At 56.3% G+C, this 21,629-nt stretch overlaps 1 protein-coding gene across 9 annotated transcripts in view; it reads right to left on the bottom strand.

Moving 5' to 3' along the window:
- Nucleotides 1-576: 576 nt before the first annotated feature.
- HECTD4 (HECT domain E3 ubiquitin protein ligase 4) overlaps nt 577-21,629 on the bottom strand; it is a 164,410-nt gene continuing 143,357 nt past the window's right edge. For 4 of the 9 annotated variants that reach the window (XM_031442742.2, XM_031442749.2, XM_031442746.2 and 1 more), the window contains exons 61-76: nt 19,986-21,292; nt 18,756-18,963; nt 16,085-16,308; nt 15,847-15,998; nt 14,401-14,507; nt 13,621-13,747; nt 11,103-11,293; nt 9,879-10,025; nt 8,939-9,058; nt 8,219-8,374; nt 6,656-6,759; nt 6,199-6,420; nt 4,600-4,766; nt 4,119-4,314; nt 3,336-3,558; nt 577-2,750 (exon numbers count right to left, since the gene is read on the bottom strand). In XM_031442742.2, coding sequence (XP_031298602.2) covers nt 2,614-2,750; nt 3,336-3,558; nt 4,119-4,314; nt 4,600-4,766; nt 6,199-6,420; nt 6,656-6,759; nt 8,219-8,374; nt 8,939-9,058; nt 9,879-10,025; nt 11,103-11,293; nt 13,621-13,747; nt 14,401-14,507; nt 15,847-15,998; nt 16,085-16,308; nt 18,756-18,963; nt 19,986-21,292 — 3,788 coding nt within the window. In that variant the 3' untranslated portion in view covers nt 577-2,613. The remainder of the gene's footprint in view (nt 2,751-3,335; nt 3,559-4,118; nt 4,315-4,599; nt 4,767-6,198; nt 6,421-6,655; nt 6,760-8,218; nt 8,375-8,938; nt 9,059-9,878; nt 10,026-11,102; nt 11,294-13,620; nt 13,748-14,400; nt 14,508-15,846; nt 15,999-16,084; nt 16,309-18,755; nt 18,964-19,985; nt 21,293-21,629) is intronic. The other 5 variants (XM_031442744.2, XM_031442753.2, XM_031442751.2 and 2 more) reach the window with 3 other exon arrangements.

Raw genomic sequence — 21,629 nt, 5'->3', positions numbered from 1 at the left:
TCCTGAATGCAGACCACAGGGGTGTGTGTGTGTGTATATCTGTGTGTGTGGTCAGGAGTATGTCTGGGATGGACACAGGAGCAAGAAGAGGGCAGAGTCAATCTTGGAAAGCAGCGTGGAGCTGATAAGTCCTCACCTCTTCTGTGAACTTTCCTTTTGCAAGAAGTAGTTCTAAATCCCTGCCTGTGCCGAGGGAGGACACGTGGGCTCAGAAAGGCCCGGACTTTACTGGAGCAACAGCTCACTTGAGGAAAGGCCTCACACCGGCACAGGAGCAGAGACCAGCGCCAGGACAAGGAGCGGGCAGAACCTGCAGGGCCAGGCTTACCTCTGACCTCGGATTTCCATCCTGTCAATCCAGCTTTCTATACGAAGACAGAGACTCGGGGTGCCGAGCAGTCGGTAAGCGCGTGGGGCAAGAATCGCTCCGAGTGCAGAGACCATAATGATTAGAAACACTTTTAATTCCTGGCCTCCTGGCGACCCTCAAGCATCAGAGCCAGCCGAGCGCACTGGCCTTTGAGTCTTCTCAGCAAGAGTGCATGACGACCACACAGCGCTCAAGGTCAATCAAAATTAGATGAAGGTTATTTATTGGTGCAACTTTTCCTGTCGTGAGCTTCCTTTACACAGCAGTGGTGTAAATGGCATCAAATTGAATGAAAAGTTTGTTAAATGCAACCATAAATAATTATAATAAATATACATCAAGTAACTTTACAGCACACGTTTTTTAGGGCCAAGGTTTGGATCTGTCTGGACCTCAATGTGCTCTCTGGGAGAAGCAGTCACGTTAGCAGCAGATCTAGTCCAGTGATGGGCCAACAGAAGCTCACCAAACCCCTCTTGGGGAGGTAGCTGACAATTCTGAGTCCATCCAAGGGATAGGAAGGATGGGGGGAACAAGATTTAAAAGTACGAGGAGGAAAAACCACTTCTAATAAATCCAGAGGCCATTTCATCATTATGCAGAAATGAAATAAGAGGATCCTTATTGTCAGGATGACCTCCTGACGTGACCCCCAGTCAAGGGGGCTGTGGCCCCCGGGAGGGAGCGGCCGACCGTCTTCCTTCCAAGCAGGGCAGCTGCTTGCAGGCACTCACCTCCGGACGTGACTGCTCCTGCATCAAATGTAACTGATGCAACGAACGATTCATCCCGGTTTATCTTTTCCTTAGGTCTGGGAATCTTTTCTACAATGGTCCTTAACGCATTTCCTAAGAATAACAGGGAGGAGATGGATGCTAATGGCTCTAACTCTAAAATCCACACATCTTTCCGACAGGCCAGGGCCACAGCAGAGAAAGGAGGAGCACACCCTCTTTCTCTCACCAGCATTCACACTCCAAAGCCTCCTAGACAGCACTCACTCAGAGCTCCCACTATTCACAATATTGTACAATAAATACAGTGACGCGATTTTGCGAGAACTGGCAAGGCCCAAAATGACAGTGTCCAACAAGACGGCATATGCTGCTCTCGAACAAAGTACCATTGGACAAAGACCTATTTGGGGCACGAATGCACTTTTGGGGCAGTGGGTGAGCCTGGAGCAGCTCAGCCCTGGCACACACACACGTGGGGCGGGGAGGGGCCGCACGGCAGGCCTGGCTAGAGGGGCGGAAGGACCCCCGGTGTCTCCATCTGGACTTGAAGGTCTTAGTCATGGACGCAGACCTCAAATGGGCAGAGCATCTCAGAGAGCTCTTGTTAAAATGGGATGTGGCCCTTTCCTCTGTTCCTCACATCACAAAATCTGCAGCGAGGCTGGGCCATTTCTGAGTACGCAAGTGGGGCAGGCTTGAATCGTGTGCTTTCCTGTTCAATCAGAGTCTCGGGAGAAGGCCCCCACCTGAGCACTGTGCCTCCAACTCCTGAACTGAGGTGCAGCTGGTAACTCTACCCTTTGGTCTTCTGGTCCTGAACAGCACTCAGCGGGAACCTGTCGGACCAGGGCCCAGAAGAGTCGGAGAGCAGAGAGGGCTGTCTGGGTGGGAAGGGACAGGGGAACCACTGTGGGCTTTTCCTCAGAAAAAACCCAGACCATAAACAAGGTTCTAAAGCCCGAAGATGAACACACAGAGCTCCCTGGGCGCGTCTCCCATGTTTGGGGAACTAGCCCAACCATTTCGAGGTGGAAGGAGGCCTGCAGGAGCCGCGTCCAGGAGAACCTCCAGCTCGGGGCGGACGGGCACGGCAAGCCTGTGGTGACGCGCTGCAGAAGGAGCAGGACACTCTGTGGGCCGAGGGCGTCTCACTACCAGCTTCCTGCTGGGTGGTTCTATGATGTGGAACCAGCTGAGGCATCGGGGCATCAGAATCCAGTGGCCACGAAGGACAATGTCCAGGAAGATCAAATGAGACACAAACTGGGACCTAAACTATCCTACAAACATACCACAAACAGGTAGCAAAAGAACCGACCCACCACGAAACATACAAATACATAAGGGTAAGTCTTCCACGAGGCCCCGGAATGTGGACAAAAGTTTGGAAAAGCAAAATGTCGCCAACTCCTCACGCAGGGCCCCGGAGGGAAGTGCCCGCAGCGGCAGGCTTCCCAGGCCGGTGGAGCGGTGCCTTGGTGACAGCCTAACTCGGGCTTCCTCCCCTCAGCCACTCAGTGGGTCTTCGCGGTAGTGGATGGCACAACGAAGTTTCTCCAGCATGATTTCCAGCGAGGAGTACTGGGGAAGCTTGATCATGAACATGCAGGTCTCCACTCGGATGTACCGAGAGTCTGGGGAGCCTACAGGAGAGACATCGGCCGGCGTTAGTGTGGGCCCGGGTCCCACAGAGGCCTGGCTGGCCCCTCCGCCTCCAGGTTTGCCTTTCTGGGCGGATGCAAGCTAACCCCGAGGCCCAGCAGGAGAGGGACGAGGGCCTGCAGGGCGGGGCAGGGGGAGAGTCTGGGGGAGGAAAGGGCAGACCCGTAACCACCCCGTACAGCACAGGCAGCAGGTTGCTGACTTGTGACAGAATCTGGCTGCAGGCAGGTTTGGCCAGCAAGGAGTTTTGTTTTGATTTTTAAAATTTAATTATTTTGCTGCATTTAAAAAGTTAGAAGATCAAAACATTTCTGGATTTGTAGCTTTTTAAAATTTCAGAAGACGTGTCAACATCAAGCCTGTTCTGCCACTTGGTGAAGGTCAAGTTTGAGAAGCACATGACCTCTGACCTCCCTCCCTTGGCCTTTCCCTCATTTACTTTTGGGCTTTGGTGTTTGGGGGTCCCCGTCCATTGCTCTCCCCCCTCGTGCAAGGCCTAGCAGCCCTGGCTCCAAACAGAGGGGCATGTGTGTCCCCACTTGGAACATAACCGGGGGGGCCAGTACCTGCTGTGCCATCCGGGGGGGCAATCTTCATGGGGTACGGGGGCACATGGGCTGTGTCGGGGCCCCCGTCTTTGCAGGGGCAGGTGAACGGGATGCGCTCCTGGTTGCAGGCAAACTTGATGAACTTGCACAGCTCCTCCTGGGCAAACATCTCCAGTGCCCCCCAGAAGAACTCGATGTGCTGGTCCGTCTCCATCAGCCCCACCTGGTACATGGTGTGGGCCTGGGGAAGAGAGATCCCCAGACGTAAGCGGGCCTGGCCCTCTGCTAACCCAGTGCCCCCCAGGCCGGGCCCAATCCCGGGGCAGGGTGCAGCAGAGAAACGATGGCCGCAGGACACGGGGAGAGTACAGTGGTGGCCAGGCCCACAGAGAGCTGTAACTGTGTCTGTGTGACCGTGGCCTGTGCACTAGGCCCCGTCCCCCACTGACCCCACTGGGCGGGTCCTGTCACGATTCCCAGTAGGTGAAGTCACTTGGGCAAGGCCTCCCCACTGGCACAGGCAAGGGCCGGCCTGGCTGAGGCATGCAGGAGGCTCGGCAAAAATGTGCTTCACCTTAATTCACGGGCTCTGGAGGCAGGTGATTCGGGCCCCAAGTTTGACTCTACCGCTCCCTGGCTGGGTGACCTTGGGCAAGTGACCTCTCAGCTTCAGTTTACTCAGCAGAGACAGGGGTTAGCACAGAGCCTCCCACATGTAGGGGGACAGAGTGCGGGGACACAGGAGGTACTGACAGGCCACTGCCGACTCGCCTGCCAATCCCGCCCAGCCTGGCCACCGACCTTCAGGAACTCGAGGTTGATGTAAGGGAGGCCGCACGTCCGCAGCTCCATCTCCAGCGGGCTGAGCGTGGTGAGAAGCTGCAGGGGGATGATGGCGCCCAGGCCCGCCCGCACGGCCGTCACGCACTCCACGTTCTGTAGCTCCCGCAGCCGCAGGCTCCGGATGGCTGCCGCGTAGATGTCCTTGTTCTCCCACCTGCAGGGTGTTGGGGACGCAGATGAGGGGCGATGCCCTGTGGGCTGCTCCAGGGCCCGGGGGTACAAACCCGCTTGGGCAGAGGGGCCCAGGCCGGTACCCAGATCTCCCAGACCAGGCAGCTCATGAATTCCTCTCCTGCTCTGGGAGTCACCTGCCTGAGTCCATGTTTCTGAATAAGGTCCTTCCACTGAGATATTCCACCCTCTCTCCTGGTGCCCCAACTCCTGCCTCATGACCCCCCTGGAGGAAGCCCCCGGCCCGACCTCGGCCCCGTGCACTCACGCCACAGGGATGTGCCGGCCGCGGCTGCACAGCTCCACCTCCTCGCCCGTCATGGTCAGGTAGGTGAACCGGCAGCAGGGCTTGTTGGGCCCGTCAGGGCTCTCGGTGGCCAGGTGCTGGGAGGCGATCTCGGCGCACAGGGCCTCCAGCTCGGTCTCGTCGTTGATCTGGAGGGAAGGGGCGGAGTGGGGCTCACTGCTGCCCGGCTCCCGAGGCCCCCGGAAGACAGAACCCCATCCCTAGTTGGGCAAACACTGGGTGTTGTTTGGGCAGGTGGCAGGGTTAGGCACATGGACAAGGCCTGTTGGCTCTGGTACCCCGGCTCCCTCCGGGGTCTTGCCCATCCCCTCCAGACGGAAGCCTCGGCTGGGCTGTCTGCCTGGACACCGTCTTACATCTCTTGCCCGCTTCAGGCCCTCGCCGCTACCCACAGCCCCGGGAAGACTGCTCAGAGCAGCGCCTGGCAGTGACAGAACCCCGAAGCCCACAGTGGGAGGGGTGTCCTGCTTTAACCCTTTAGACAATCCATCATCAGCTGTTTCTGCTGAGAAGCCAACTGCTATCCAGGACCCCGGCTCTGCTGCTCCCCTGCATTCGTTGCCGTCAAGAGGCAGCTAAGGGGACTATGGAGAGTCCGGCAATGAGGCCCCTCAGAGGGCCTGTCATGTCTGTGTCGGGGGAGGCCGATCAGCTGACATCTCCTTCTGCTGACAGATGCCACCTCCTCTGACACGAAGTCTGCTCCCCGGAGGCCAAACACCATTGGCCCAAGGCGGGGGGGCTGGATCAGAGGCCACCTCCACGCTCCACTGGGACAGTCTCTGTTCTGAGGAGAGCGTGTGGGGCCAAAAAGCACAGGCTTTCCAGCTGGACAGACCTGAGCCCTGCTGGTGGCTCTGCTCCCAGCCAGCTGACCTCTCTGAGCCTCACCTCCCTCCTGGCCTTGCCGTGAGGACTTCTGAACACAGCCCTCCAGCACGGGCCTCACATAATCGGGGAGTAGCTCGGCGCTCCCTGGCCACGGACGGGAGCCCCAGCCTGGCCTCGGCAACTCTGCTGAGCCACTGGGCGGACGTGGTGGCAGCCTGAGCCCTGAGCACAGGTGGGCGGGCCTGCGTGTGGAGGGGGGCAGTCACACACTGCTGTGGTCGCTGTGTCTGTGGGTCCCAGCACACAGGGCAGGGAGAAACAGCCCCGTTCTCCAGGCCCTGGCCCAGGTGAGGCCCTGCCCAGGTGAGGCCCAGGAGCTGATCTCCCATGCTCCTCGCGAAGCCCTCAAACCAAGCGCTTAAAAGTGGAACTGGCTCTACTTGGAGCAGTTCCCACCCAACACCTCTGCTCATTCAGTGGCCAGGAACCCTTCACCCCTGTGTCCTAACAGGCCCCACAGGCTGGTCAGGTCGCCCCGTCTGCTGCTGTCCACAGGGAGGGAAGCCAGCGGCTCCTGTCCCCGTGAGGCAAGCCTGGCCAGCGGGGATGCCCCAGGCTCCCTAATGTTTTTCGGGAGAGCCCCGTCAGTCTGCGGGTGGGACACAGAGGCCTAAGCAGACAGTGGGCCACAGGGCACTGCCACCCCGGGAAAACACGCTTTTCACTTACACTCTCGAATTTCTTGACATAATTGTAGGTGAGTATGTCTGCTTCCTGCAGGTCCTGGTCGGGGTCCAGGGGCTCGCCCACCAGCGTCTTCCAGAAGGAGGGCAGGAGGTCCAGGGGAAGAGGAACATCTGCTCGGATCGCAATTCCCAGCAGCTGGCCCAGGAAGTGCAGCAGCTGCTCCTCGCCGTAGGTGATGGGGCTTGGGGTCAGGATGTACTTGCCCTGAAAGTGGAGGCGGAGGCGAGGTGACTGACGTGTGCCTCTGCTCCCCCTGGAACATGTGTCCCCGGCCCACGTGACCCACAGGAGGCGGGAAGGACCCCCTGCAAGGCAGGCCCCTGTCTCAGAGCTGTGCCGCCAGAAGCCTGGTGAAAGGACCAGAGCCGATGAGGACACGCGCGCACGCGCCCAGCCACCGCCCCTCAGGGAGCCGACGGCTGGGGCCTCAGCATCTTACCTTGCTCTTGTTGACGGCGGAGCTGGGGCACAGCAGGAGGAGGGAGAGCGAGGAGCTCTGAAGCTCTTTGCACACCTGCCACAGAAAGTGGCGGAAGGAGCCGCCTGCGGGACAGACGGGGCCTCTCAGTCCTGCCCCCACCAGGACCAGCACCTCATCTGCCCCCTGACCGTGACTTTCTCGGTGGAGTGGAGAGAACTCGCCTGAGGGCTGGGAGACTGGACTTGAACCCGTGGGGCCGGGGATAAGCTGGGTGACCCCACCTCAAGGAATCATTCCACTTCCTGACCGGCCTCGGCCCCTCCATCTCTCAACTGGAGGCAGTAATTGTACCGACCTCCAGGCTAGTTTCAGGGATTTGAAAAGATCAAAGGCAGATCCTACTCAGGGCACCTCACAGCTGCAAGCTGACAATGACACACGGGCTTGTGGGACCCACATCCATGTGACCCAACAGCAGGCCCCGTTTTCCTTGGCACTGCCTCTTGCTGAGCCCAGGTGTCCCATGTACATTCAGTGAGCACTAAAATGGATGCACCCACGGTTCTGTGCACAGGGCAATGGGCAAGGAGCAACCCTCTCCTGCTGCTGGTCCAAATGTGCCTCTGGGTGTCTCGCAAACCTCCTCTCTGTGGCTGGGTCTCCTCAGCCCCTCCCTGTCAGTGCCCTCAGGTCAGGGAGCTCCGAGGACAGCTGTGCACACACTGTTTGGTCAGAGCCAGGCAGAGGACTTGCTTGGGGACAGATGTCAGGGCCTGGCCCTCACTCAGCTTCCACGGAGAAGCAGGAGACCCCTGTCTGCTGAAGCTGCCAGGCCAAGGGCTGGGCTTTGGAATCACACAGACCTGGGTTTGAACCCCAGCTAGCTGCCTGACCTTGGGGAAACTGCTTAGCTGTGTGGAGCCCCCATTTCCCCATCTGTGAAGTGGGCCAGTGCTGGTGTCATGAGGAGTGTAAGGTGTTAGCCTGGGCCTGGCACGTTCTGGTATCTCAGTGAATAGAGCTGCGCCCAGGGAGCCTGGAAGATGTGCCCAGAGGCTGCCACAATGCTGGCCAGTGCCCAGTGGAAGAATTTTCTTTTCCCTTTTAGCATGGGAAGCATTTCCTGGATGTCTGGGGCCAAACGTGAGTGAAAAGGCCACGAGCAACTTCGTCTCTCACAGGGCGCATACTAGCTTTTAACCCGACCAACCCCACAAACAGGGACTCTTCCTGGAGAAGTCAATCCACACTGAAGGTGTCTCTCCTGGGTCCACACAGCAAGAAACTCGCCCCCAGTGCTGATCAGAAGCATGGTCTCCAAGCCCGGACAGCACTGGGCTGAAGTCCATGGGGACGGGGCAAGGCCGGGGGGCTGGGTCTGAAGAGCCTGGACAGATGGTGGCTCTGGGGCAGCCCTGCTCCTGTGCAGAGCAGGGACATGAGGACATGGCTTTACTCTGGCTAATGGGGAAGACCTCGGTCCATTTAGGCTAAAAATCACCCTGGCAATTTTTACATCTTAAACACAGCCTCCCTGCCAAAGTGGCTGACTGAGGGCCCGGCGGGGGGGCTGCCACTTACTGGTGCCGTGGACCTCCTCCCCAGTGAAGCGGATGTTGAAGGCATAGGTGGGGTCGCCGCCGCTCGCCAGCTTGACGCAAAGCTGAGAGGACGGCACAGAGGCCAGCTGCCTGGCCGCCTGGCAGAAGTAGGAGTTTTCAGAAGCTCTGATCTCCCCTGGAGAGAGAAACCAAGTGGTCGAACCCCGTGGGGGTGGCTCCGGCCTCCTACCAAGGGACAGCCGCCTGGCCGGCCCGGCCTGCTTCCGCCGCCTTGCCTCCTTCCTGCTCCTGGAGCATCTCTGGACTTTTCACGCCTCCACCACGTGGGTCCCTCAAGGAGCCCACCCCATCCCACGTGGTCGGCCCCTCCCATCCTTCCGCGTGTCTCCTGGGGCGGCCGCCCACCTGGCTCCTCCTTTCCTGTCCCTCCTGACATCTATCTGTTCACAAGCTGTGGTGGGGACGCCTGGCTGCCTCCCCAGTATCCAGCCTCCCCTCTTCTTTGGTGCCAGAACCCTGATTTGAGCAGGTCCACGGCCAGGACTCGGCCCACCTCTCCCGCCCTCCCCCGCAGCCTGGAACAACGAGCCCCGAGCCCGGGAGTGACTGGGAAGTGGAAGCCACACGCTGTCAGAGCAGCCCTGGACCCCACCTCTTCTAGAGGCTTCTTTTATGTGTAAGAAATAAACTAGTTTAAGCACTACTGTCAGCATCATCTGGTCTGTGTAGCTAAGCTCACCTCCTACAATTTCCAGTGGGTCCAGAGTGATCTCCGGCGCCGCGTGGTCAGCTGTCCTCTGCACGGTGGCGTTCAGCACCCGATTCATGACTGTCACCTTCGTGTCATAAAAGATCAGCCCTGAAGGGAGGAATGTGGGACAGAAGCTGGGATGGCGCGGCTTCCTCTCCTTCCCAGTCACCCTGAGGCCTGGTGGAGGCCACACTGTCCCCTGTGGGTCTGTCCAGTCTCTTCCGGGACGGCCTGCGGGCCCCTGGGGAGGACATGCTGCGGGGAGCACAGGAGGTCCCGCCCTGCTGGAGGGCAATTCATTAGTATCCACCCAAATGTGAATGAACCCAGAATTAAACCTGTGGACCCTGCCACGCTCAGGAGACACCTCGCTTTCAGGAATACAAACCCAAGTACACAGAGAACAAGGTATTGCTGTGGCCGCTCCTGAAACAACAAAAAATAAAAACCACCGAAGCATCTATCACTAAGGATGTGGGCACCTGCATGGCGGACGGTCAGGCAAGGAGGTTCTGAGCGCGTTGACACAGATCTGGGCAGCAGAGTCACAGAACAGAACATATAAAGCCCAGTTTTTAATTAAAAAACAAACAAAAAAAATCAAGTGTGTGTCCATTTGTATGTGAACAGAAAAGTCTGGAAGGACAGACACTCATCTGTTAGCAATGGTCACCTCTGCAATGCAGGGGGCAGCTAGAGAGTCAGAGCTTTAACTTGATCTATTTCTAAATAATCTGAAAACATTTTTAGTAAATTTATTTTCTCCCAGTTTGTTAGTAACTGCTCTTGGGGGTACCCGCTGCTCCACAGGAGACTGTGTGTCAAACGTAAGGCTGGGTGTCGGGGTGTCACCCTGGGCAGCCGCCAAGGCCAGGTGACGGCGGCGACCCCGTGGTGGGGTCCCAGCCCGAGGGCCCCCGGCACTGACCCTTGGCCTCCTTCAGCAGGGCGGCGATGCTGTGGGTGTACATGGGCGTCTGGCGCAGCTCCACCAGCGGCAGGAAGAAGGTCTCCAGCGTGGTGTTCAGGGACTGGAGCAGGGCGAAGCGCAGGCGCAGACTCTCGATGGGCACGTCTGCAGGGCACAAGGAGCGGTCAGGCGGGGGCTCGGCCCCGTGAGGCCCAGACTCCCCATCTGTGAATGATCAGGTGGCCCGGTCACGGGGAGGGCCCTGAGAGTGGGGCATTTCAAGTGAGGCCAGGAGGCTCCCACAGGGGGTTTTACCCCTGGGACCCAGAGAGGCTGCTTGTGAGTGAGTGGGGCCCCGATCTCCCTGACCGTGTGCCAAGCAGGAGCGAAGGGCGAAGTCCGGGCTCTTAAGGAATCCAAGGGCCCCCTCAGCCGGCCTTTGGGGCTGTGCCCGGGCTGAGTACCATATTTTGAAAAAATTACAGGCTATAAGAAGTTGCAAAAATAATGCAGAATCTTGGGTACCTCTCACCCAGCTTCTCCCAATGCGACAGCACACATCAAAAACAGGAAACTGGGACACTGGCAGATTTTACTTGTCCGCCCTCACACCTGTCTCCTCTCTAACTGGGAGACGGACGTTCACCTTCACAGTATCCGGACCCGTGGCTAAGCAAGGCCGAGAGGGCTAAGCAGAGCCCGGGGCACGTGCGGCCAGGCACAGAGGCCGGTCCAGGGCCGTTTGCCAACGTGCTATGACAGGGGTCATCTTGCAGGGATGGATTTGTGGGGAACGTCCTTTGTGTGCAGAATTCTTTTGTATATTCCTAGCTTTTGATAAAAACATGCGGCTCTCCTGTAATTGGGGATGAAGCCTTTAACACATGCATCCAGACTGCACTGATCCCGCTCGCCCCCGACGCCAGCCGGGCATCTGTGGCGGCCCCTGGGCAGGGGCCTCGCCTCCCAGCCACCGCGCTCTCCCGGGTCAGCTGCCTGGCTTGGTTGCGCTGAGCACATGATAAGGCCTCACAAACTCTAATCTGCCGCAAGCACAGCTTCTTGTCTTTCTCTTCCTCTTTTTTTGCCCACCTGGTTCACAGCGGGTGTTCCCAAGGATTTGTTTAATGGACGTGTAAAGGGCACCTAGTTCTTCTAAACCCCCCGCGCCGTCGTGGGGGAGGCCCCCACAGGGCAGTGCAGAGGGTGGACCCCGAAAGGCTTCCCCATGGGGCCACGTACTCAAGAGACAGGCCACCCTGGGGTCGGCGGCGTCCGCGGGGTCCAGATACACCTCGTGGGGATGCAACCGAGCGGGCGTGATGGCCAGGTGGCGGCACAGCCGGTTGATGTACTGCACGAGCGCCACGTCCATCTCCAGGGTCCACTTCCTCGAGGCCTTGTGCGCGTGCCGGACGTCGATGCAGGCGCACCTGGGGCAGGGAGAGGCAAGGTGGGGCAGCAGCGCCGGGGGGTGGGGGGGTCGCTGGGCCCCTCCAGAGCCACATCCCAGCTCCCAGAGGGCGTTTCTAAGACAGCCTTGCCTCCCAGGTGTTTCTTGGTGCTCAAACAAGATGCTGACTGCAGAAGGGCTGCTCCTCGCTGGGGGAAAGCTCCTTCCAAAAGAAACAAGCTGAGCGGGCTGGGGTCAGGAGGGAGGACGGCACAGCCTGTGTGGGGAGCTGGGCCGCACACAGCCATGCGTGCAGCCCTCTCGTCTGTGGGCAGCAGGGTCTTATGCTTTCCTCAGGGGCCACGTACTCAGGAGACAAGGGTTAAGGACAGGGTTCTGGAGTCTAGGCTACAAAGCACAGCTACTTCCTGAGCCTCAGTTTCTTCATCTATAAAATGGAGCTGGTGACAGCTCGGCCTTGTGTGCTGTCCTGAGGACTAAGAGGACGCTGTGATGCACACAGTACGGTGCCCAGCACCTTCTGGGGGCACAGGAAGTGCCAGCTGCCGAGTGACTGGGCCATCAGCCCTTACCCAGCGATCCCACCCCCGGGTTCATCCATGGAGCTACTTGGACGGGCAGGCAAGCTGCATTTGTGAGGCTGCTTCACCACAGCACCTTCAGCCCTAAATCACACTGCCCCTTAATTGTGGACTGCTGGGCAGCCACCAAAATCATCTGGTGGCACAGGACCGAATGACGTGGGAAAATGAAAAAAGCAGACTGCGGAGTGGTGTGTCCTGTCTGACCCCACCCTACTGGACTGAAAAAATCTACCCCCGCAAAAATGTTGGGAGAGGTATTTACTGAAACATTTCAAAGTGATCACCCCGGGCACAGAGCCACAGGCAATCTCCTCGTGTCTGTACACGCTGCACGCGGTTTTACTGAGTGCACGTGTCCCTATTCCACAAACATGGAGCTATTAGCCTAAGAAAGGCTGGCAGGCGGGCAGGCGAGGGGACAGGTGCCTCTAGTTCTGGAGCCCGAGGCACCTCAAGTGGGCCACATGCCACCCAGGTGCATCATGGGGAGGTCACCTGGCTCAGGGAGGTGGTGGAGCCTGCTGTCAGGCTCTGCTTGCTACAGGCCACCTCTGTCCTACCCCGAGAGTGCTCTGAGGGACCTAGCCTCCTTTGGAAGGGGATCCCCTCTGCCGGGAGGGCCCCTCACAGCCCCTTCCAGGCTGGATGTGTCAGGGCATCGCTGTGACCCCACAGCACAGCCCTTCCAGCTGTTTCAGATGCATCATCTTGGAATTAGTTTGCAGTCCGATTTGCTCCCTTCCCACTTGGAATGCATTTTCTAGTCGAAAGTAGGTGAATCTACTTTTAACAACTGCCTCCCCTCTGGCCCCAGTCATGACTCTTACTGGTTTCCAGTACCAGTCAGAGAACTTGGCCCTGCCACCATGATCCAAGGCCCATCTGTGAGCCTTCAGTGAAGGTACCAAGCGCTGGTCCAAGCAGCAAACAATTTCTCAACTCTGAAAACAGGGTTTTAAAAAGGCATGCTCCTGACAGCCATTCCTTCTCTGAGGCCTGGGACGTCCTGCTGCAGGGAAGGATGGTGGACCTGCGTGTGGGAGAGCCTGGGGAGAGCGGGGAGAAGCCAGGGGGAGAGGGAAGGGAGACTTTTTTTGGTTTGCCAACATCCTGTCTGCCTGGGATTCACTTACAGCTAGAAAGGGGAACAGTATTTCTTTGGTCCTGGAGACCTGGTGACTTGTGACTTGCTTCGCTCCTGCCTGAGGGGAAGAGAGGGCAATGGAGACTGGGAGGGAAAGTGTGGCTCCAGGGAAAAAAGATTCTTCTGAATAAGAAATCATCCCTGATAGGGACTGAAATGGGTCCCCTTTCCACCAATTCGCATATATTTCACTGTATTTGAAAAAAAAAAAAAAGATTATTTGGAGACAGGGCCTTGAAAAAGAGGTAATTAAGGTTAATGAGGCCATAAGGGCGGGGCCCTAATCCGATAAGGACTAGTGTCCTCATAGGACGACGGAAGGCCACGTGAGCGCACAGCAGGACGGAGCCCTCCCGAGAAACCAACCCTGCGGCACCTTGGTCTTGGCCTTCCAGCCTCCAGAACCGTGAGACAATAAATTTCTGTTGTTTAGAACAGGGCTTGTTTCCAAATGCGTGAGAAAACCCACCTTTAACACTTATGAAAAATTAGCAAATAACTCAGTAGGCGTTAAAAACAGGCCCGAAGGAATGGCCCCCCAAGAAGTAATTTCTTGGGGGAGCTTCTAGTGACGGAGAACAACCTTTACACCAGGTATCAGCGGGCACTGGCTCTTACCTCTCAAAATGAAGATCGTAGCCACAGGACAAAATGGCCCTCCAGACACTGCGGATGTCTTGCTTGGCTCGGTCAATAACAAACTTGTGAAACCCTTCCAAGGTCAGGTACTTTTCCTCAGGGACTGCTGGAAAGGTGTTCACAGTGTTAGGAGAACCCAGTGAGAAGCGAGGGCCTCACAATGTGCTCCCGTCACACTCTGTCTTTCAGGGCCCAGTTCATCCAACCCTCATTCCGCCTCCCGTCACTCCAGGGCCCGTCACCTGGCCATCTCACCCACTGCCCAAGACAAAATGACCCGACCTGACGGGGACTCTGAGCCGCAGCCGCGCGTCGTCCGGCGGGTCACGGATGGCGCAGCGCCTTCCCCTCAGTCCTGACTTCCTATCAGCTCAGAGACACTCCCCACTAAGCCATTCTGTGACCACGAGAGGCCCTTCCCCAACTCTCCCCGGGGCCTTCAGGAAGCTAGGGCTCTAATGCCCCAGGTAGTGCCTCTTCTGAGCAGATCTCCAACCTTTACTCTCGGTCACACTCATCTCTCTTCCCTAGAAAGTGCGGTATTTCGGGAGCTGCCATTTCGCCCTCCACAAGTTCGATCGGCAGAGACAGTGTCCTGGGGCATAATCGGAGTTGGCCAGGGCTGCCTTCCGTGTCTGAGGCAGGGCTGCCCAACCTCAACTAAAACCCGAGGGAGCCAGCGGTTGGGGGAAGCAGGGAGGCTGGTCCCCAGGCTGGAAGCCACCCTGAGCCCACATCAGACCCAGGCCTCTCACTCACCTTCTTGTTTTTTGGTGGGTGACTTTTCCGGGTCCTTTTCGTCTGGCTTGCTCTTCTCCGGTGACTTCGGCTTCACTGTGGGCTTCTTCTCGCTCAAGGCAGTCCTGCTATAGACCAAAGCAGCGGGATCAGAATTCCTCACACCCAGCCCTCCTCCTGGCAGAGGGTGCGCGGAACCTCTCCAGGCTGCGGTTCATCCTCCCCCAGCCAGGGCTGATGGTTCAGCCAGGGCTGGGGTCAACGTCAGCTTTGTTCTGACCAAGAAGAGTTTCCTGAGCAAACTATAAGGACAAATCGATGCTTTAAAATGTGAAAAATCTCCAAGAGACACTTTTCCAACATTCTTTGTACGTGTTTCAGAGCTGCACGGTCCAAAAAGCAGGCACCAGCCAGGTGTAGCTGCTTAAGTTTAAATTACAATAAAATCGTAAGCCGAGGTCCTTGACGGCACTTGCTCCACTTCAAGGACCACATGCGGTCAGTGGCTACTGTGCTGAAGGGCACAGGGAAGCAGCAGAAAGTTCTGCAGGACGGCACTGATTTAAAAGCACCATGTGTGCATCCTTAATTAATAAAAGACACTTTTTTCTCTGACAGTTTAAACAAGTCTGCTAGAGACTCCTGCTCGGTAATACTTGGCCATCTGAATTTCAACTGTGAGTACTTGAGAGCCATAAGCTTGTATCTAAAGAATATTCTATTAAATATGTGTGCACATCCACACATGGACTATTATGTAGCTATTTTAAAAAAGGACGGGGGGAAGTTCTTTTTGTGCTAATATGGAATCATCTCCAAAATTAGTTGTAAGTAGAAACGGCACGGTACAGACATTCTGTACGGTTCCCGACACTTGGGTGTGTATACGCTTGCTGGTGTACACAGAAGAGTCCTGGAAAGCTGCGTGAGTGACACAGGCAGTCTCGGGGAGGGGACCCGGGAGGCTTAAGGATGGAGGGGAAGAGGGGTGGCTTTTCACTGTGTATGCTTTTGAATATTGTCCTATTTTAGCCATTTAAAATGTAAGAAAATAATACACATGCGCAAATAAAACATCGTGCAGTTATTTTAAAGCATTTGCTATGTGTGGTGTGATTCACTTTTTCCAACATGCACGTAGGTGCTTTACAGCCATTCTACCACGACTATATGTCTTATGTGTGGGTAAAGGAATTAGACTTTTTCAACAATTCTGTGCATTTTTGATGTTTTATTAATTCAGACTAGTCTGCTTTCCAGCTGGCACGGTCCAGATTTGACTATCCTTGTGCGTCAAATGAAATGTTCTCTTGCCGCTGACGAGGCCGAGGACCACACAGACTCCAGCAGCAGAGCAGAGCCGAGCCAGGACTCCCCAGAGGGGCCAACAGCCGCCCAGGAAGCCTGCTGAGCGCTGGCCCCGCGTCCCCCAGCCTGGCCCACTCTCCGAGCTCCTCGGTCACGCACCTGACGCTGTTGAGCACGGCTTTGTCCTTGGCCGGCGGCTTGGTGATGGGCCGCTTGGTGCTCACCACCTTCCCGGGGTGCTGCTCCTTCCCGGCCTTGCTGTACTTGCTCTTGTCGAACTTGGGCTTCGGCACGCCGTACTTCCTCAGGATCTGCGGGGCACCAGGGCGGGAGGGAGCTCAGGCTCGGCCCGGCGCGCCCCAGGGCCCAGCACAGGCGCGGCGGGTCGGGGTGCTACCTGGGTGAGCTGGTCCTCCAGCACCTTTTTTGGAGGCCGGACGTTGGTGAAAAAGAGGTGGAGGAGGTTGCCTGGCGTCTGGGAGTTGATCTGCTCTTTGCTGAGGTAAATGTCAGACACTTTGATGGGCTTCACGGGGGTCAGGCTCAGCATCTGCTCCGAGTGGGCACAGCTCTTAAATATCTCCGTGAGCACCTCTCTGGCCCCGGGCACCAGCTTCTCTCCTGTTGCAGAGTGGAGGCAGGGCAAACAGTTCTGCCGTGAGCACACTCTGTCAGGGTAAGCCCCCTGCAGCATCTGATTTGTTTATTTTCCATCAACAACTTATTTCTGAAGGTGGGAAATGGGCATTTAGTGGCGATGACGCCCTGCCCACCAAGCCCTGGTCTCCCCTTTCTGGGCACACACCTCAGTGACACCCGTGATGTGGACCGTGAGCCCTGCCGGGGCCCGTGTGCTCTCTGCTGTGCTCGCCCTCACCGCTGGCCAGGGACATGACAAGCCCCAGGGATGGCCGGCCTTGGGGCTCTCTCTGGGCTCTGACGTGTGCAAGAAATAATTTTCTACCGGGTTGGAGCCTCTGTACCCCGGGTCTTTGTACTGTGGCGGTTGAACCCCTCTTAACTTCAACAACACATCCGTGAGGGACAGTCCTCAGGGAACAAGGGGACGTAGAGGCTCAAGTATTTTTAGTGCGAAGTACAAGTTGTTCAATGAGTTATTATCAGAGGACACGTTTCAAAACTAGTACAACCAGCAGATGGAAAAGAAAGTTCTCTCAAGTAACAAGAAAACTGTCCACAAGCACGAGAAAAAAGATTTTTTTTTCTGGCCCCAGACAAGCACTCCAGAACGCGCCCTCGCCTTTCCTAAGGGGCTAGTCAGGACCCATCTGCATGTTCCTCGAGGCCGAGGGCCCTGACCTACGAGCCAGACTGATGTGCTCATCGCGCCCCTCTGCTCCCGCGCCATCCTCCTCATCCTCTTTCTCGGGGGATCTGACCTTCCAGAGCCGCCTCCAGGTCAAGCCCGGCTGAGGGAACCAGAGCACAAACTGGAGACCTAAGAGCTGACTCAGCAGAACCACAACTTAAAGAAAACATGTGTGGCTGTTACGTGGCAAATATGTTCTCAAAATACTGAGTACCTTATGTGGAAGGTTTGACTATCACACAATCAGGAACTAGAACTAAATTCAGACTGAAGTATGAAAAGACTGGTGAAGCATTAACTACGGCAGAAAAGGACCTCCCAGCTCCCACAGATCTTACACCTGCCGCCCCTACGTGGTGCAGCTGAGAGTTGAGGGAACACACACCAGTGAGGGAACAGGGCCGGGAACAGGGCAAGGAGAGGGAGGCAGCCCCTCAGGCGCAAGATTTCCGAAAACCTCAGAGATCAAGATACATATTTTAATACAGTGTTCAAAAAAGAATCAAAATTAATACAAAAAAAACCCATGATGAGCAAAATATTAAAATGGTACCATGCCAACTGTATGAAAGCCAGATTCAAAAGGAAAAATCAGTAATTCTGATCTGTCTTTATTAAAATTTTAGTATTTTGTTCACCATGGATATTATGCATTTATTTTGATTTTTGTAAATATTAAAATATTATTCACAGAGATAACTGAGTTTTGGGGGGACCTCACTCTGGTCCTAGTCCTGAGGGAACATTTCAAAGTTTCATGATTAGGGGATAATAATTTGAAACAACAACAAAACCCATACTCAATTATTACATTTCTGTCCTCAGAAAACACGAAACAAGACAAACTCAACGATTCTATTGTGAAGTTTTAAATAGTATTAAAGATTATAAAAGAGAACATAAATTAAAAATTTTGATACAGAATAAAAATGACAACACAAAGGACTATAATTATAAAAAGGAAAAAGAGAAACTGCTGCCACTTCTGAGGCACAGCTGGGGGCGGGTCCTGGCCTCAGGCTCTGCTGGGTGCAGCTCCATGGAGCCTCGGTAGAGCCTGCGTCCTGGGTGAACAAAAGAAACAGGGAAGCCAGACAGGGTCCACCGACATTAAGAGCCACCAGAAAGACAAAGCGGGACTTTTTAAAAAAGGAACTGGAACTGTTTATTACCCAAGAATTCGTTTTAAAGGGTGAGGCATTAGCCTCCTCAAGCATAGGACCAAATGGTTACCAGCAGTGGACTTGGCACATTCTGGCCCCAGAAGACAAAACAAAATAAAGACACTGGATCTTGAGCAACGGGAAGCCTGGCTAGACAAAAAGAAGTAAAACTACCTGACCGCAAGCCCACATTGGAGGCTGACGCAGGCTGCGGCCTAGCCCTTCCTGGTGGTCCCCGGGCTGGCTGAACGCGGCAGGCCTGCGGCCGGGCCGGCCCAGCGGCCTTTGAGGCCCCGAAAGCTCTGCTGGGAGAGGGTAGGAGTGTTCTCGTTGCATCATGTGAAGATGCACACAATGCGTCTTCTGTCAGCCACGCAGTGAACCTCTTGTCCCATGTCCCCAGTACCCTCTGAATCATTTCTTCCATCTGTGACCCCCAGAGGTCCTCTTTACAGTAAGATGTTAGAACAGGGGAAACTGGGCAAGGTGGGGGGTAGTGATTTTTGCTCCAATTTTTCTGTAAATTTAAAACTGCTCAAAGAAAGTCTATTATTTAAAAAAAATCCATAACCCACCTTTAATTGACTTATCGTTGAAATAATCTTCTAACCCTGGGCTCCCCTGTGTATCAAACAAACTCTGATTTACTACAGACACAGTGAGAATCTCTTCTGTGGACATTTCCATCAACTCGTCTTCACCATCCAAACTTGACAAACCAATCAAGTCATTATTGTTAAATAAACTTGCTCGAATTTTCTCGATTTTGGCTCGGGATCTTATCTGTGTGAACAAAGAAAAGGGTCAGGACTTGAGTAGTGAGACATCAGTCATTCAACAGGTATGCCCTTTCTTTCCCTCCCGCCATCCCTGAAAGCCTCCACTCATCCTGAGTGTTGTGGGCATCGCCTGACTTGGGCGAGCTGGCCTTGCCGGTAAAGCCTCCCTCAACTGCCAACAGCACTGACTTACAGGGGGACAACTCAGTTGGAAACCTCTGTCGATAAACCCTGCTTGTGGCTTTACCTAGATGCCCAGTGGGGTAAAGTTCATGCTTGGCTCTAAGAAAGTCCCCAAGAAGAAGGTGGACAGATTAAAAGAAGTGATTCTGGGGAGGAAGCCAACCGCTGGATCCTGAGCTCTCTGTTCAGAGCCCATGGGGTGGGTTGGGGTGGGGAACAAGACGGTGCAAGGTTTCTTCCTCGCGCCTTCCTCTTCACATCCAATAAGGGGGAGGGCAGGTTTTACCTCACCCCTGACTCCCATTAGAGAGGGTGCACGAGACACAGGATGCAGGGTTTCTAAACAAGGAGGCCCAAGAAATAATGGGAACTTGAAGCAGAAATGTAAGCTGGCGACAACGCACGCACCACCTGAAACTCATGATCAACTGGAACAGAACGAACAGCAAGTCTGATCTCTGCCTGCTCAGCAGGGATCCCTCCTGCTGACGGCAATGGCTCTAAAGGCCCGAGGCCACTCTGAAAGATGCCAGTGCGGCCTGAGTTGGAAAGTACCTGGTAAAGCCCACCGTCAGGAAGGGTCAGCCCCTCTGAGCCCCCATGTCCCTCCGCCCCGCACTCAACAACGAACTGTGTTTACTTCCTGACATCAGACTTGCTATCGCTCTGAGATGTGACCCCAAACACAGACAATCGACATGATACGTGTTTGTTGTCTCCCCTAAGGGCCCCAGAGTCACCTATCAGATAGTCTCTTGGAAATAATGTTAGAAGGTTTAAAGAGGCCCGGGGGATTCTTACTGCTCACGGTTTAAGTGGTCGCCAAGGCACGAGCACACTGACCTCCACGACTGCAAAGCCTTTGATGGGGCGCACTGCGAGGGGCTGGTTGTCCAGGGACGTGACTGTGTACATGGAGCCCATGTCCGACCCCGAGGCTGTCTCTGCGTTGTCCAGTGGCTCCCCCAGGCTCCCCAGGCTGCCCAGGCTGCCGGTGCTGCATAAGGAAATGTCCAGGCTCTCCTGGCTGGACACCACGTGGGGCTCCAACAGGCCCGCGGGGATGGGCAGCTCGAGGCCCGAGGGCAGTGGATCCGCGGAGAGGTCGCTGACCGCCTGTGAGATGCCCTGGGAGCTGCAGATGGAGGCCTGGCTGGTGGACGCGGAGGCACTGACGCTCACGGCAGGGGTCGGGCTGCTGGACGTGCTCACCTCCACGCTGTCTGTGCTGGGGAAGCTGAGGGTCTTCTCTGGCTCGGCTTTCCCATCACCGCCCTCGGCCTTGTCTTTGGGCTTCTTGGGGTCTTCGTCCTGCAGAGGGATGTAGATCTCGTCTTTGAAGACCCCGCCATGGGCGTTGCAGGCCTTGCGGATGGCACTTCGGACGATGCCCTCGTCCAGGTGGGTGGGGATCCCGGAGATCACCAGGAGGCGGCTGTGGGCAGTGGGGCCCACCAGGGCCTGGCAGGCGTCGGCGATGGCGTCGCTCGTCACGCCCAGCCCCTGCGGGTCCTTCCTGGTGAGGTGCCGGAGGATGATGAGCAAGGTCAGGGCTCGATGGAACCACAGCATATCTTCGGGCTTGCTGCCCCCAATGCTCAGCACGGCGGGGTCTGCGTCCACTGAGCGCGCGGACTGCCGCTTCCCAGAGGAGGAGGCCTTTTCCCGCTTCATCTTGACTCTCTTCCTCTTGGACAGGAGGCTGGGGCTCTGCGGCGTCTGCCCGGGGGAGGACGACGAGGAGGACGACGAGTCGCTGAGGTTCGGGGCGGTCGCCGAGGTCACCCCGCTGGCGGTGACGCTCATGTTGGTGGGCAGGGTCACCTCGGCCACCGCCAGGCAACCTTCCATGAGCGCGTGAAAGTACGTGGAGAATCGGCCGTGGTCGGGGGCTGCCGCGGCCCCCGAGCCTCCGCACGCGCCACCCGGGCCCCAGCTCTGCGTCTCCTCGTCGTACAGCTTGTGGAGCTCCGACTGCAGCGCCGTGAGCACGGCCAGACAGGGGTTCAGCTGGAGGGCGACGGAGGAGGGCAGGCCGGCGGGGTGCTTCCTCTGCTCCAGGCCATGCGCCGTGCGCAGGAGCTCTGCCAGGAGCTGGAAAACCAGCTCCTTCACGCAGGCCGCCAGGTCCGTGGTCCAGAGGAAGTTTCCTGAGGCAAATAAAAAGGAATACTTATTAAAAAAAGCAATCACTTACACACAGCTTACAATGTACCCGGCACTGTTCTAGGCATTTTAATGGAGTCAGCCCTCACAGCGACCCTGTGAAACAGGTACCACATCCTTCATCCCCATCTCACAGATGAAGAAGCAGAGGCTCAAAGAGCTGAAGGACTCACACGCCACCGCACAGTCACAGTCGCACAGGGAGGGTCGCGCAGGCTGGCCCCAGAGCCCGCGGCTTGGACCCCTGTGCCGTGTGATCGCACGCAGCCAGCTTCCGCAGCTCAGGCTGACACATCATTACTTTCTTTCTCGTAAAGTTAT

Source organism: Camelus dromedarius, chromosome 31 (genome assembly GCF_036321535.1).
Source record: "Camelus dromedarius isolate mCamDro1 chromosome 31, mCamDro1.pat, whole genome shotgun sequence".
NCBI lineage: Eukaryota > Metazoa > Chordata > Mammalia > Artiodactyla > Camelidae > Camelus > Camelus dromedarius.
Note: the sequence above shows the minus strand (reverse complement) of the source record. Positions and strands in the feature narration are given on the sequence as shown.